Source organism: Malaclemys terrapin, chromosome 3 (genome assembly GCF_027887155.1).
Source record: "Malaclemys terrapin pileata isolate rMalTer1 chromosome 3, rMalTer1.hap1, whole genome shotgun sequence".
Lineage (NCBI taxonomy): Eukaryota > Metazoa > Chordata > Testudines > Emydidae > Malaclemys > Malaclemys terrapin.
In genome coordinates, this window is record NC_071507.1 from 208,475,579 (window position 1) to 208,490,877 (window position 15,299).

The window sequence follows — 15,299 nt, forward strand, 5'->3', positions numbered from 1 at the left end:
CTAGCTGTAGGCATTTGGCACTATTAAACCATATTTTGTTTCAATCGGCCAGCTTACCAATTGATCCACCTCGCTCTGTATGACGCCCTGTCCTCTTTGTTGTTTACTTTGACAATCTGTGCGTCATCCATGAGTTTATATTTAATTCCAGATAATTCATTAAAGTGTTGAATAGCATCAGGCCTAGTACCAATGAACTCCAGTAGAAACACCCCCATTTGACTATCATTCCCTATTGACAACTACTAACCAGAGACCCAAGGGTGCTCGACCCCACACAGACAGCACTGGTCTATAAACGGTGCACTGGAGCACTCTCTGCCATCCCCTCCTTGGCCAGGCAGTGTGGGAGGCACGACGCTACCCACTACGGTCTCAGATGAGACAAATCTCGGCCTCTGGCTAGCAGACAGCCAGAGCCACAGCCGGAAGCAAAGGCCATTATCCGCTCAGCCGGGCTGGGTGCAAACACATGCTCTCCCCCTTACCTGTCTCCCCCAGCAATGATGTATGTGTAACGGGGCAGCTGACCTAGACCCTTCAACAGCTTGTTAAAGGAAACCTGGGAAGAGAGAGAGGAGAGCGGCACTAACAGGCAGGCCATGCACCCCAGCAACCTGTCTATAAATTAACCATCCTAGGAACCACCCAGCCCATGCAGACCAGGGAGCTACAACATACCGTGAAGAGAAGACAAAGCCAGAGGCCCTTTTTCCCAGTGACATGCACAATAGGAGGCCCCCTAAACCAGCACCGCTGTATCTGCCCTACAGAGCCCACCTCTAACAGGAAACTACCGTGTCTCGCCCCAGGGTTTCCAGTCCAGGCATGAGCTCTAGTGCATGGTTCTTTCTGCCAGGGGCTTGGGGCTGGTCCCATAACACAAGCAGAAACAGGGATTATAAGAGGGAAACGGAACCCAAGAGGAGCACCCGGCACTCGCCCCACCCCAGGCAGCCAGCACTGACCCAGAGAGTTCATGGCAATTTGTGATTGCAACCCACTGCACCCTTCCTGCCTGCTGCCACAGCTCCCTTGGGCGCCCCATGCCGCTTACAGCACCCCGCACCCTCAAGCCATCCTATGCTCCAGCCATGCTCTCCCCTCATGGTTCAAGGCCTGGGGGGTGCTGGTCACCAGCAGGACAGCTGAGGGGCTGGGGAGAGCGACGTGTCTTGATGGGTCCGGGAAAACCTGAGCATCTTTGTGGGAGCTGGGGAGGGGGCTGAGTGTCTCCACTGAGGGCAGTGGGGCTGGGGGGCTGGGCATCTCCAGAGATCCCAAGAGGGACGTGGTTCACTGGGAGACCATGGGGGCACGGTGTCCTTGGGAAATGGAGCGGGATGCTGAGTGCCTCTGGGGAGGGGGGTCAGGGAGGCTGAGCTGCATGGGGGAGCCAGGGGCGTTGCTGGAGGATGCGGGGGGCTAAGTATCTCCAAGTAGGCTGTGTCCTTAGGGGGTGGGGTACATCATTGGGAGGATGGGGTGTGCTGAGCATATCCAGGGTGTTCCCCAGGGCTGGATTCCTTGCTGCATCAGCACATTGTGGAGATGAGTAGGAAGCAGGAGAAACTCACAGCAATGAGGAAGGCCAGCCTGCCTGAGGTGCCCCCGCCGCTCAGCACGATAAGGGTGTTGTCTGGGTCCTGCAGAACCAATGGAGACAGGTGACTGTCCTGCGGAGGTGGGCCCATCTCTCCAGCCAAAGGCAGGAGTCCCACAGCTGCTCAGAGCACACAGAGGCCACAGTCGCTTGCACTGAGGACTGTGGCAGCCTTTGATAACAGCGTTTAGGATCCTCAGTGGCTCTTAGACCAGGAGTGTTTTTCCCTTTCACATCAGCCTTCCCTGTGAGATCTGGGCCTCAGTCCAATTCCATGCTCAGTCCCCTCCTAGCCACACTCTGCAACATGCTCGTTCAAAGCTGCAACTAGTGCAGAACATGGCTGCCTGCTCCGGGAGTCCCAGACCTGGCCTGGACCACAGGCCTAGCTGCCTCAAGGGATCCCACCAGCTGGCTGCTGTGGGAGCACATGGACCCGAGAATCTGGGGTAAGGGCCCCCATGCCCTGCTGCCTCTCCAGCACGTCCTTTGGGGAGAGGGAGTGGGCTCTGTGATGGCAGCACATTCACTGTGGTGAGACACCTCTTTCTTTATCATGCCGTGGCCCTGATGTGACCCAAGGCTTGTCTGTCCCCAGCCCCCCGGCTCTGCGAGAGGGAGGGACCCCAGGAGGGGGCAGGCCTGGTCCTCTCCAGTGTGGAACTCCAAGAACCACTGACCCATGGCTCCCCAGACATGCTGATGATGCCACTACGCACAGCAAAGAGGGCTGATTGAGCATCTCCTGTGCGATGCCCAAAGGGCACAGTACCTTTCAGAGCTGACAGGTATTCCTGTACTGTACCGAGCTGCACCTCACCTCGCGGAACCATGGTTCTCAAACCACACTGCACCTCACCACACTGTACCATGCTGCTCCATACCACACTGCACCTCACTGCACCTCACCACACTGTACCATGCTGCTCCATACCTCACTGCACCTCACCACACTGTACCATGCTGCTCCATACCTCACTGCACCTCACCACACTGTACCATACTGCTCCATACCACACTGCACCTCACTGCACCTCACCACACTGTACCATACTGCTCCGTACCATGCTGCTCCATACCACACTGCACCTCACTGCCCCTCACCTCGCTGTACCATGCTGCTCCATACCTCACTGCACCTCACCACACTGTACCATGCTGCTCCATACCACACTGCACCTCACCACACTGTACCATGCTGCTCCATACCACACTGCACCTCACTGCCCCTCACCTCGCTGTACCATGCTGCTCCATACCTCACTGCACCTCACTGCCCCTCACCTCGCTGTACCATGCTGCTCCATACCACACTGCACCTCACTGCCCCTCACCTCGCTGTACCATGCTGCTCCATACCTCACTGCACCTCACCTCGCTGTACCATGCTGCTCCATACCTCACTGCACCTCACTGCCTCTCACCTCGCTGTACCATGCTGCTCCATACCTCACTGCACCTCACCACACTGTACCATGCTGCTCCATACCACACTGCACCTCACTGCCCCTCACCTCGCTGTACCATGCTGCTCCATACCTCACTGCACCTCACCTCGCTGTACTATGCTGCTCCATACCTCACTGCACCTCACCACACTGTACCATGCTGCTCCATACCTCACTGCACCTCACTGCCCCTCACCTCGCTGTACCATGCTGCTCCATACCTCACTGCATCTCACCACACTGTACCATGCTGCACCTCACCTCGCGGAACCATGATTCTCCATACCACACATTGCACCTCACCACACTGTACCATGCTGCTCCATACCACACTGCACCTCACTGCCTCTCACCTCGCTGTACCATGCTGCTCCATACCACACTGCACCTCACCTCGCTGTACCGTGCTGCACCTCACCTCGCGGAACCATGGCTCTCCATACCACACACTGTACCTCACTGCCCCTCACCTCACTGTACCATGCTGCTCCATACCACGCTGCACCTCACCTCACTGTACCATGCTGCTCCATACCGCACTGCACCAAACCTCACCTCGCTGCACCACACCTTGCTGTACCATGCTGCACCACATCTCACTGCATCACACCTCGCCTCACTGCACCATGATGCTCCATACCTACTGCACCTCGCGGCACCACACCTCACCTTGCTGTACCATGATGCTCCATAGCACACTACATCTCACCTCATTGCACCACACTTTACCTCATCCCACTGCACTGCACCTCACAGGAACCACATTGCATTTCATCATATCACACCCTACTGCATTACTTCATGTCAAACTGCACCATACTGCATCACAGCATGTCCTACCGTACTGTACCACACCGCACCAAACCATACTTCTCTGCACCATACTGCACTGTGCCATACGATACCACACCCCACCCTCTGTCCCACAGTGCCTTGCACTACAATGTACCTTCAGGACTTCCTGCACTTTATTGATAATGTCGATCATGGTCTTCAGCACTGACTCACTGTACAGTCTCTGAGAAGAAAGCGAGAGGATTAGGGCTTTGTGATGTTATCTCCCAACCAGGCCCATAGATCGGGGGAGAAGGGTCAGGGCTCTGCAGGGTTACTCACCCAGCTGGACCCATACTCCATGGGGTGGCTCAGTGACCTATGAGGTAACCCCCTCACTCTAAAGCTCAGGGCTCTGTGGGTTTACTCCCACACCCACCCATATATACATGCCAGAAACAGTATGAAAAGGCAGACTATTAACATCATCTGAATACAGGGTTTAGGGTGAGGCCCTGACTGGTCTGCTGGGGTCTGAATGATTGAACTGGGGTTCCCACGTGTCATCTCTTCCCTCACAATCAACAAGCACTCGGTGATGAGGGCAAGGCCAGTGGGAACAAGAGATAGAGCCTTCTCAGGGGCCAGCCTGATGGCTTTGCAATGCCCTCCAACACAAAGGGAAAACAATTACAAATCTCAGCACCTCTTGGACTCAACCCCAGGCCTACCACTTCCCTAGGCTCTCCCTATGGGGAAGGGGTCTCAGCACACAGGCAGGCAAGACAGAGAACTTACCGTATAGTTGAGCAGAGCTTCGTCCTCCTCCTGGAATATCTCTGCGTCACATTCCTTCAGAAGCTGAACAATCTGCACAGGGTCAGCCTTATCCAGCTCCCTGGTGATGGGGTTCGACTTCTCACTGATGGGCAGAGTTGCCTCGTACCCCGCCAGCTGAAAGGCAATGCACACAGGATACAGTCTCGCCAGGGCAGAGCCGGACTGGGCCCCAGAGCTAGAACGGCTCCCACAGCCTCTACATATACTAGTCCAACTGTGCACATTTAGCTTGGGACAGAGAGCCTCTCACACTGCAACCCTCCGGCCTTCCTCCCCCACTCACCAGATGGCTTATTTAAGCTCTTTTGTTGTTGTTATTGTTACTTTCTATTATGGCTGCTCCTAGGAACCCCACCAGTGATCAGGGCGCCATGGTGCTAGGTGCTGTACACACACTCCCTGCCCAGGGACCGTCCAGTCTCGGGTCACCAGGAGAACAAAACAGAGCAACAAAGAGGGCTAGAGATGAGGAAACAAAACGTTTGGCAAGAGCTCAGCAACCTCAGCATTAACTTGCCTTTGGGTTTCTAAACCTGCTGCACTCAATGTTTGTTTCCCTTGTTTCTAGGAATGTTCATACTCTGCCTGGCTGCATCTGAGGGCACTGGCAGCTGCTGGTTTCTGCGCACACCCTTAGGCAAGGGGCCAGGATAGTGCCAATTGTCGTTGTCTAAAAATCAGGGGACTCGGATGTATGGAGACGCTTGCAGATCCCCTTCCAAATGGGCATCACAGAACGGTGGATAATCAGCTGAACGTGAGCTCCCAATGCCAGGCTGTGGCTAAAATGGCTAATTGGCTCCTTGGATGCATAAACAGGGGCACCGCGAGTAGAGGTAGAGAGGTTCTATTATCTCTGTATTTGGCACTGGTGCGACTGCTGCTGGAACACTCTGTCCATAAAAAGAACAGGAGTACTTGTGGCCCCTTAGAGACTAACACATTTATTAGAGAATAAGCTTTCGCGGGCTACAGCCCGCATGCGAAGAAGTGGGCTGTAGCCCACGAAAGCTTATGCTCTAATAAATTTGTTAGTCTCTAAGGTGCAACAAATACTCCTGTTCTTTTTGCGGATACAGACTAACACGGCTGCTACTCTGAACTCTGTCCATAGTTCAGGAAGGACGCTGATAACTTGGAGAGGGTTCAGAGAACAACCACGGGAATGATAAAAGGATTAGAAAACCTGCCTTGTGCCACATCTATATACAGCCACTGCAGTTATTAAATCGCTTGTGTGTGCACACTTGGCTCCTTGTGTTGGCGGTGTGTGTCCTCACCGGGAATGCTTGGATCGATTGTACGGTCAGTGTGGGACAGATCCTGAAAGCCACTAACAGTTGATGTAAGCAACGCAGTGTCTGCACTGACACTGCGTCAACCTGATGCTCCACCTCTGACAATGTTTAAATCAAGGCTGGCTGTTTTTCTATAAGCTCTGATCTAGCTCAAACAATTCAGGAAAGTGCTGTTATTTGGGAGAACAGACTAGATCAGGAGTGGGCAAACTTTTTGGCCCGAGGGCCACATCGGGGTGTGAAACTGTCTGGATGGCTAGGTAGGGAAGGCTGCGCCCCCAGCTGACCCCTATCACTTTCTGCCCCCTGACTTCCCAGAACCTCAGAACCTCCCACCCATCCAACCACCCCCCGCTCCTTGTCCCCTGACCGCCCCCTCACGGGACCCCTGCTCCAACCGCCCCCCAGAACCCCACCCCCTATCCAATCCCCCCTGTTCCCCATCCCCTGCCCCCCTGAACCTCTGCTCCATCCAACCACCCCCTGCTCCCTGTCCCGACTGCCCCTCAGAACCCCCTGCCCCATATCCAACCCCCGGTCCCCTACCATGCGGTTCAGAGCAGCATGTCTGAAGCCGTGCCTCCTGGCCGGAGCCGGACATGCTGCCGCGCTGCCCTGCATGAGCACGCAGCCCCACCGTGCAGAGCGCTGCCCACGCAGCAACGGGACTGCGGGGGAGGGGGGACAGCAGGGGAGGGACTGGGGGTAGCCTCCCTGGCCAGGAGCTCGGGGGCCGGGCAGGACAGTCCCATGGGCCGTAGTTTGCCCACCTCTGGACTAGATGATCATAATCATAGAATCATAAAAATATAAGGTGAAAGGGACCTCAAGAGATCATCAAGTCCAGTCCCCCCTGTAAACCAAAACCATCCTTGATAGTTTTTTTTGTACAATCAGTTCTTAAAAAGCTCCAATGATGGTGATTCCACAGCCTCCCTTGGTAGTCTAGAACTTAACTACTCTTAATTTTACCAGATGTATCCACTAAAGTACCTGTCCCTGACCCCAGCTATTCTCCGACACAGCTGCCAAGCCTCAACTTCCCCTCCCATCCCAGGGGCCTTCTACACTGCATCTGTCTCTTGGCAACATACGCACCTGCTACCCAGTGAGAATGGAGAGGCTAGGGGCAGAGTCAAGCGCTTTGAATTAGCCCTGCACTGAGTGTGCAATTCATGCTCATATTTAATTTGCCTGATGCTCCAGCAGAATGCCCCACCAGCCACCCCAGAGCATCGTAGAATTCAGGGCTGGCTTGCCTTGCTTGTCAAGCACAGGGATCTTACAGGTGCTCTGGCTAAATTTCTGATTTCCCTGCTCGAATTAATTCAGACTATAAAAAAGGTGCATATTTCTAACAGTGTGGAGCACTCAGGGACGAAAAGACCATTGCATTGGTCTTCACTGCAATGGACATGAGGGAGATTCCCACACCTGAACCGTTCTTTTTAGGTGACAAATCTGAGGAACTGTCCCAGACTGAGCCTCAATGGAGAAGATTTGGGAACAAACTGATTAATTAAACAGCAATCAGTCACCAGGACCAGATGGGATTCACCCAAGAGTTCTGAAGGAACTCACATACGAAATTGCAGAACTACTAACTGTGGTATGTAACCTATTGCTTAAATCAGCCTCTGTACCACATGACTGGAGGGTAGCTAATGTAATGCAGATTTTTTTAAAAGGCTCCAGCAGCAATCCTGGCAATTACAGGCCAGTAAACATAACTTCAGTACCAGGCAAGTTGGTTGACACTATAGTAAGGAACAGAATCAGACACATAGATAAACACAATATATTGGGCAAGAGCCAACTTGGCTTTTGTAAAGGGAAATCATGCCTCACTGATCTACTAGAATTCTTTGAGAGTGTCAATAAGCATGGGGACAAGGGTGATCCAGTGGATGTGGTGTATTTAGACTTTCAGGAAGCCTTTGACCAGGTCCTACACCAAAGGTGTTTAAGCAAAGTGAGCAGTCATGGGATAAGAGGGAAGGTCCTCTCATGGATCAGTAACTGGTTAAAAGATTGGAAACAAAGGGTAGGAATAAATGGACAGTTTTTATAATGGAAGAGCTAAATAGCAAGGTCCCCCAAGGATCTGCACTGGGACCTGTGCTGTTCAATATATTCATCAATGATCTGGAAAAAGGGGTAAACAGTAAGATTGCGAAGTTTTCAGTGATACAAAATTACTGAAGATAGTTAAGTCTAAAGCAGACTGTGAAGAGCTACAAAGGGATCTCACAAAACTGGGTGATTGGGTGACAAAATGGCAGGTGCAATTCAATGTTGATAGGGCAAAGCAATGCACATTGGAAAAAATAATCCCAACTCTACATACAAAATGAGTCTAAATTAGCTGTTACCCCTCAAGAGAGAGATCTTGGTGTCATCATGGACAGTTCTCTGAAAACATCTGCTGATGTGCAGTGGCAGTCAGAAAAGCGAACAGGATGTTAGGAGCCATTAGAAATGGGATAGATAATAAGACAGAAAATATCATAATGCCACTGTATAAATCCACGGTGCACCCACACCTTGAATACTGCAGGCAGTTCTGGTCACCCCATCTCAAAAAAGATATATTAGAATTGGAAAAAATACAGAGAAGTCCAACAAAATTGATTAGGGGGATGGAGCAGCTTCGATATGAGGAGAGATTAAAAAGACTGGGACTGTTCAACTTAGAAAAGAGATGACTAAAGTGGGATTTAACAGAGGTCTATAAACTATGACTGGTGTGGAGAAAGTGTATAAGGAAGTGTCATTTATCCCTTCACATAACACAAGAACCCGGGGTCACTCAATAAAATTAATAGGCAGCAGGCTTAAAACAAACAAAAGGAAGCACTTCTCAGGGGATGCTGTGAAGGCCAAAAGTATAAGTAAGTTAAAAAAAAGAACTAGATAAGTTCCTGGGGGATAGGTCCATCAATGGCTATTAACCAAGATGGTCAGGGACACAACCCATGCTCTGGGTGCCCCTAAACCTCTGACTATCATAACCTGGGAATGGACAAGAGGGGATGCATAATTGCCTTGTTCTGTTCATTCTCTGTGAAGCATCTGGCACCGGTAACTGTTGGAAGACAGGATATTGGGCTCGATGGATCATTGATCTGACTCAGTGTGACCGTTCTTTTGTTCTTATTCTTATGTTAGTTCAATCTCAGCTATCAGAGTTGGAGCAGAAATTAATTCAGGGAAATTCACTGGCCTGTGTTATACAGGAGTTCAGACTAGATCAGAGGTCCCCAAACTGTGGGGCATGCCCCCCTAGGGGGGCGCGGAGGAACATTCAGTGAGGAGGGGCACGGCAGGGCTTGGGCCAGCCCCCATAGGAGGGAATACCACCTAGCCCCGCTTTGCTCCCAGATCTGCTTCGGCCCCGCCCCCAGGCTTGGCCTCTGACCGCGGACCAGCCGAGGCTCTGCACCCATCCCCAGTCCCATCCCCGTCCTCAGCCTTGACCCCTGGTACCAGCCCCAGTCCCGGCCCCACCACCAGCCTTGGCCCCTGGCTGCGGCCCCACTCCCGGCTCCACTCCTGGCCCCAGACCCACCCCAAGCTGCAGCCCCAGCCTCAGTCCCTTTATCAATGTTGGCATCCCCCAGCCCTGGGAGCCATAGCCCTGCTCCCATCCCCGGCGCGGGGGGGTGTGGGGAAAGGGGTAAGGGTGAGAGTGCAACCCTGAAAAGTTTGGGGACCACTGGACTAGATGATCACAATGGTCCCTTCTGGCCTCAGAGTCTGTCCTTCTGTGCTGAGTCTGTTCTGTGTACGTCATGGACCAGAACCAGCTGAGCCGCTGTGGGACGAACACCACTCACAGACACACCGGCACTGCCCGGCTGCAGCTTTTCTGCCTGGTTCACCCTCCCACCTCTCAGGGTCACAGGAATGGGAATGGTTTCCGGGCAGTGGCTGCCACAGGGCAACCAGCTCGTTAGGGCTGGTTTGGTTGGGGAATGGCAGCAGGTGACGACGAAAGCTCCTGCCCTGTCCCTGCTGGAGCAGCCAGGCAGCACCTGGTCCCGGGGCAGTGTCCTATCTCGGTCCCAGCACAGGGGAGTTGCCGGAGACAATAAGGACCCACAAGCTGCTCTGTGGTGCTCACCTCCCACTTGCCGGAATCTGGCGTCTCAATAACATGCCTGTATTTCTTTGTCCCACGCATGGTCCGGGCCCAGAACTGATGGCGATGGCTCTGGAAGAATCCGAAGGTTCCCAAACCTGTTACTCCAGTACACACAGTCGTCTGCCTGCAGGTGGGTGAGACAAGGACTGGGCACTCACTCCTCCCCCTCTTTCTGGGCAGCTAGGTTTGTCCCAGCATTATCAGCCCTACGCTGTAATGATTAATCTGAACAGTTACATTTCAACTGCTCCTATCACCCGTGTCCTGCTACTGGGCAGATAGCCCAGCTTCTCTCTCCAGGGTCCCCACCACCCCCACCACTGTCCCCGGAGGATAAGGGCAGCTGCTTGCGTCATTCCTGCCGCACAGGGAGAACACAGAGCCCAGGCGACTGGTCTGCAGCCGCGCAGCCGCATGGCATGACAGGTGCATATGGGCTCCTGGCCAGGGCCCGTGTGCAGGGCAGGGGACTGTGCATGAGCCCAGCTCACCCTCAGAGCAGCCAGGGACACTGCTTTCCCCAGCAATGCCGTAGGCGGCCAGAGAAAGCCTGTGCCCCCTCCCCAGGAATCAGACAGCGCGAGCATCCCTACAGCACGTCTCTCCCCACCCACCTGCCATTCTGTATCCACCTCAGTACCCTGAGGGCCCTGTCTGCTCCACTTCAGCACCACGGATCCAGCATCTCAGGCCCAGGAGAGATCACAGAACTGAATGGAATTGTCTCTTCTGGGAGCATGGGCAGAGATGGGCGGCCCTGCCCTTGAAGGCCTGTGTTCCCCCCTCCCCTGGGAGCACATGCGTGGGGGAGACTGCCTTTGTGCTCTGGTCTGACCCCTCATCAGAGCCTCCAGGCAAAGATACCCCACGATAACGGGGTGGGGTGGGAGGGGGCAAAAAGCAAGCCCAAGCTTCCGACCCCCAGGGAAATGTTGTGACACTCGGGCCCACGAATTTACACAAATTGTGAGCTCAACTGCACCAAGCCCGTATAAGCTCATCGGAGGTTACACTAACCATACTAACAACTGCTGGTGGGAAACAGTGCGAAAGGACATCACAAGAACTGACCGGCTCTAAATAAAACAGCCAAGTTAATATGAGTCAAGAACTGGACTGAAATTTTGCTTGTTAAAAAGAGGAGCTGTGTAGCTGGACGCTAATGATCCAAAATTGGTATGTCAGACATCAGGCCTGGTGGCCACAGTAATGAGGGGATGGGCTATTCCACCCAGCACTCCCTCTGCGGGGCATTAAAAGAAAGAGATTTTATGGGGAAAGTACAAAAGAATGGGGGTGGCTACTGAAGAAATGGTGTACCCCCCGCACATTGTTTCCTGGGACCTGGGCCATCATCACCCTGAGCCTGAGAAATGTCCTGACCAGGCCAGGCCAGGGAGAAGGATCCCGATGACACTGCTACCCTACCAGCTCCAGCTGAATCTTAACCACCGCCTGGGAGGAAAGGACTTTAAACAGCAGCAGCAACAACACCAGCTCCAGCCTCTCTCAACTAACCTCTGGTTGAGGAAGGACAGTGGTTGCCATCTCTGATACCATCTCAGAGCCTGTCAAGCAAGGGTTGGGTTTTTCCTTCTAAAACACTCTGCTCCTAAAGGAAAGGGAACAAGAAATGGTCACATGAAAGCCTTATTTCATCGCTCACATTGCAGCTGCTTTACTGGTTTGCCTGCTTTTCTGTAGCTGTAATAGCAGGTGAACACGCTGTTTAATGGTGTGTTTGCCATGGTGCTAAGCAAGCTGAGGCCTCTGTATACCAAACGCCAAGCCTTGGCTAAATCTGATTAATATCGGCCAGTGTCTGGGTTCTGTTAACAGCTTTGTCCCATTTATTCCATCTAAATTAATACTTCAGAGGCTGGAGAGGACCAGGCTGGATTGGGCAGCGAGGGCAGGACCAGGCAGGGTAGAGTAGGCCAGGCAAGACGGGATGCGAGGGCAGGGCCAGGCAGGGTAGAGTAGGCCAGGCAAGACGGGGCAGCGAGGGCAGGGCCAGGCAGGGTAGAGTAGGCCAGGCAAGACGGGACGCGAGGGCAGGGCCAGGCAGGGTAGAGTAGGCCAGGCAAGACGGGGCAGTGAGGGCAGGGCCAGGCAGGGTAGAGTAGGCCAGGCAAGACGGGACGCGAGCGCAGGGCCAGGCAGGGTAGAGTAGGCTGGGCAGAACTGGGCAGCAAGGGCTGGGCTGGACTGAGGATATGTCTACACTGGAGCTGGAGGTGTAATTTCTAGCTAGGGAAGACATAAGTTCACTAGCTCTGATCAAGCTTGAGTGTTAAAGATGGCAGTGTAGCCACGGCTGCATGGGCAATGGAACAGGCTACCTGCCCCAGGGACGTACCTAGGGGTCAGATAGGCGCATATGTGGGGTGGCTAGCCTGCTGTTTGTAGCACAATAGCAGGATCAGAGCTAGTGCAGGTATGTTTGCCCCAACTGGAAGTTAAACCTCCAGCTCCGGTGTAGACTTGAGGCTCAGCGGAGAGGAGCAGGCAGGGCTGGGCGGAGAGGGGCAGGCAGGGCTGGGCTGGGCGGAGAGCGGCAGGCAGGGCAGGGCTGGGCGGAGAGGGGCAGGCAGGGCTGGGCGGAGAGGAGCAGGCAGGGCTGGGCTGGGCGGAGAGCGGCAGGCAGGGCTGGGCTGGGCGGAGAGCGGCAGGCAGGGCTGGGCGGAGAGGGGCAGGCAGGGCTGGGCTGAGCGGAGAGGGGCAGGCAGGACTGGGCTGGGCGGAGAGGGGCAGGCAGGGCTGGGCGGAGAGGAGCAGGCAGGGCTGGGCTGGGCGGAAAGCGGCAGGCAGGGCTGGGCTGGGCGGAGAGGGGCAGGCAGGGCTGGGCGGAGAGGGGCAGGCAGGGCTGGGCGGAGAGGGGCAGGCAGGGCTGGGCTGGGCGGAGAGGGGCAGGCAGGGCAGGGCTGGGCGGAGAGGGGCAGGCAGGGCTGGGCTGGGCAGAGAGGGGCAGGCAGGGCTGGGCTGGGCAGAGAGGGGCAGGCAGGGCTGGGCGGAGAGGGGCAGGCAGGGCTGGGCTGGGCGGAGAGCGGCAGGCAGGGCTGGGCTGGGCGGAGAGGGGCAGGCAGGACTGGGCTGGGCGGAGAGGGGCAGGCAGGACTGGGCTGGGCGGAGAGCGGCAGGCAGGGCTGGGCTGGGCGGAGAGGGGCAGGCAGGGCTGGGCTGGGCGGAGAGCGGCAGGCAGGGCTGGGCTGGGCGGAGAGGGGCAGGCAGGGCTGGGCGGAGAGGGGCAGGCAGGGCTGGGCTGAGCGGAGAGGGGCAGGCAGGACTGGGCTGGGCGGAGAGGGGCAGGCAGGGCTGGGCGGAGAGGAGCAGGCAGGGCTGGGCTGGGCGGAGAGCGGCAGGCAGGGCTGGGCTGGGCGGAGAGGGGCAGGCAGGGCTGGGCTGGGCAGAGAGGGGCAGGCAGGGCTGGGCTGGGCGGAGAGCGGCAGGCAGGGCTGGGCTGGGCGGAGAGGGGCAGGCAGGACTGGGCTGGGCGGAGAGGGGCAGGCAGGACTGGGCTGGGCGGAGAGGGGCAGGCAGGGCTGGGCTGGGCGGAGAGGGGCAGGCAGGACTGGGCTGGGTGGAGAGGGGCAGGCAGGGCAGGGCTGGGCGGAGAGGGGCAGGCAGGGCAGGGCTGGGCGGAGAGGGGCAGGCAGGACTGGGCTGGGCGGAGAGGGGCAGGCAGGGCAGGGCTGGGCGGAGAGGGGCAGGCAGGGCTGGGCTGGGCGGAGAGGGGCAGGCAGGGCAGGGCTGGGCGGAGAGGGGCAGGCAGGGCTGGGCTGGGCGGAGAGGGGCAGGCAGGGCTGGGCGGAGAGGGGCAGGCAGGACTGGGCTGGGCGGAGAGGGGCAGGCAGGGCAGGGCTGGGCGGAGAGGGGCAGGCAGGGCTGGGCTGGGCGGAGAGGGGCAGGCAGGGCTGGGCTGGGCAGAGAGGGGCAGGCTGGGCTGGGCTGGGCAGAGAGGGGCAGGCTGGGCTGGGCGGAGAGGGGCAGGCAGGGCAGGGCTGGGCGGAGAGGGGCAGGCAGGGCAGGGCTGGGCGGAGAGGGGCAGGCAGGGCAGGGCTGGGCGGAGAGGGGCAGGCAGGGCTGGGCTGGGCGGAGAGGGGCAGGCAGGGCAGGGCTGGGCGGAGAGGGGCAGGCAGGGCTGGGCTGGGCGGAGAGGGGCAGGCAGGGCTGGGCGGAGAGGAGCAGGCAGGGCTGGGCTGGGCGGAAAGCGGCAGGCAGGGCTGGGCTGGGCGGAGAGGGGCAGGCAGGGCTGGGCGGAGAGGGGCAGGCAGGGCTGGGCGGAGAGGGGCAGGCAGGGCTGGGCTGGGCGGAGAGGGGCAGGCAGGGCAGGGCTGGGCGGAGAGGGGCAGGCAGGGCTGGGCTGGGCAGAGAGGGGCAGGCAGGGCTGGGCTGGGCAGAGAGGGGCAGGCAGGGCTGGGCGGAGAGGGGCAGGCAGGGCTGGGCTGGGCGGAGAGCGGCAGGCAGGGCTGGGCTGGGCGGAGAGGGGCAGGCAGGACTGGGCTGGGCGGAGAGGGGCAGGCAGGGCTGGGCTGGGCGGAGAGCGGCAGGCAGGGCTGGGCTGGGCGGAGAGGGGCAGGCAGGGCAGGGCTGGGCGGAGAGGGGCAGGCAGGGCTGGGCTGAGCGGAGAGGGGCAGGCAGGACTGGGCTGGGCGGAGAGGGGCAGGCAGGGCTGGGCGGAGAGGAGCAGGCAGGGCTGGGCTGGGCGGAGAGCGGCAGGCAGGGCTGGGCTGGGCGGAGAGGGGCAGGCAGGGCTGGGCTGGGCGGAGAGCGGCAGGCAGGGCTGGGCTGGGCGGAGAGGGGCAGGCAGGACTGGGCTGGGCGGAGAGGGGCAGGCAGGGCTGGGCTGGGCGGAGAGGGGCAGGCAGGACTGGGCTGGGTGGAGAGGGGCAGGCAGGGCAGGGCTGGGCGGAGAGGGGCAGGCAGGGCAGGGCTGGGTGGAGAGGGGCAGGCAGGACTGGGCTGGGCGGAGAGGGGCAGGCAGGACTGGGCTGGGCGGAGAGGGGCAGGCAGGGCTGGGCTGGGCGGAGAGGGGCAGGCAGGGCTGGGCTGGGCAGAGAGGGGCAGGCAGGGCTGGGCGGAGAGGGGCAGGCAGGGCTGGGCTGGGCGGAGAGCGGCAGGCAGGACTGGGCTGGGCGGAGAGGGGCAGGCAGGACTGGGCTGGGCGGAGAGGGGCAGGCAGGGCTGGGCTG

The 15,299-nt window shown here is 57.8% G+C and overlaps 1 protein-coding gene across 3 annotated transcripts in view; it reads right to left on the reverse strand.

Annotated features, from left to right (window-relative positions):
* Positions 1–10,279, reverse strand: part of GCKR (glucokinase regulator) — a 41,806-nt gene extending 31,527 nt beyond the window's left edge. The window contains exons 1-5 of one of the 3 annotated variants that reach the window (XM_054022090.1): positions 10,087–10,279; positions 4,624–4,779; positions 4,001–4,069; positions 1,578–1,646; positions 489–562 (exon numbers count right to left, since the gene is read on the reverse strand). In XM_054022090.1, the coding sequence (XP_053878065.1) occupies positions 489–562; positions 1,578–1,646; positions 4,001–4,069; positions 4,624–4,779; positions 10,087–10,146 (428 nt within the window). In that variant the 5' untranslated portion in view covers positions 10,147–10,279. The remainder of the gene's footprint in view (positions 1–488; positions 563–1,577; positions 1,647–4,000; positions 4,070–4,623; positions 4,780–10,086) is intronic. The other 2 variants (XM_054022089.1, XM_054022091.1) reach the window with 2 other exon arrangements.
* Between the last annotated feature and the right edge of the window lie 5,020 nt (positions 10,280–15,299).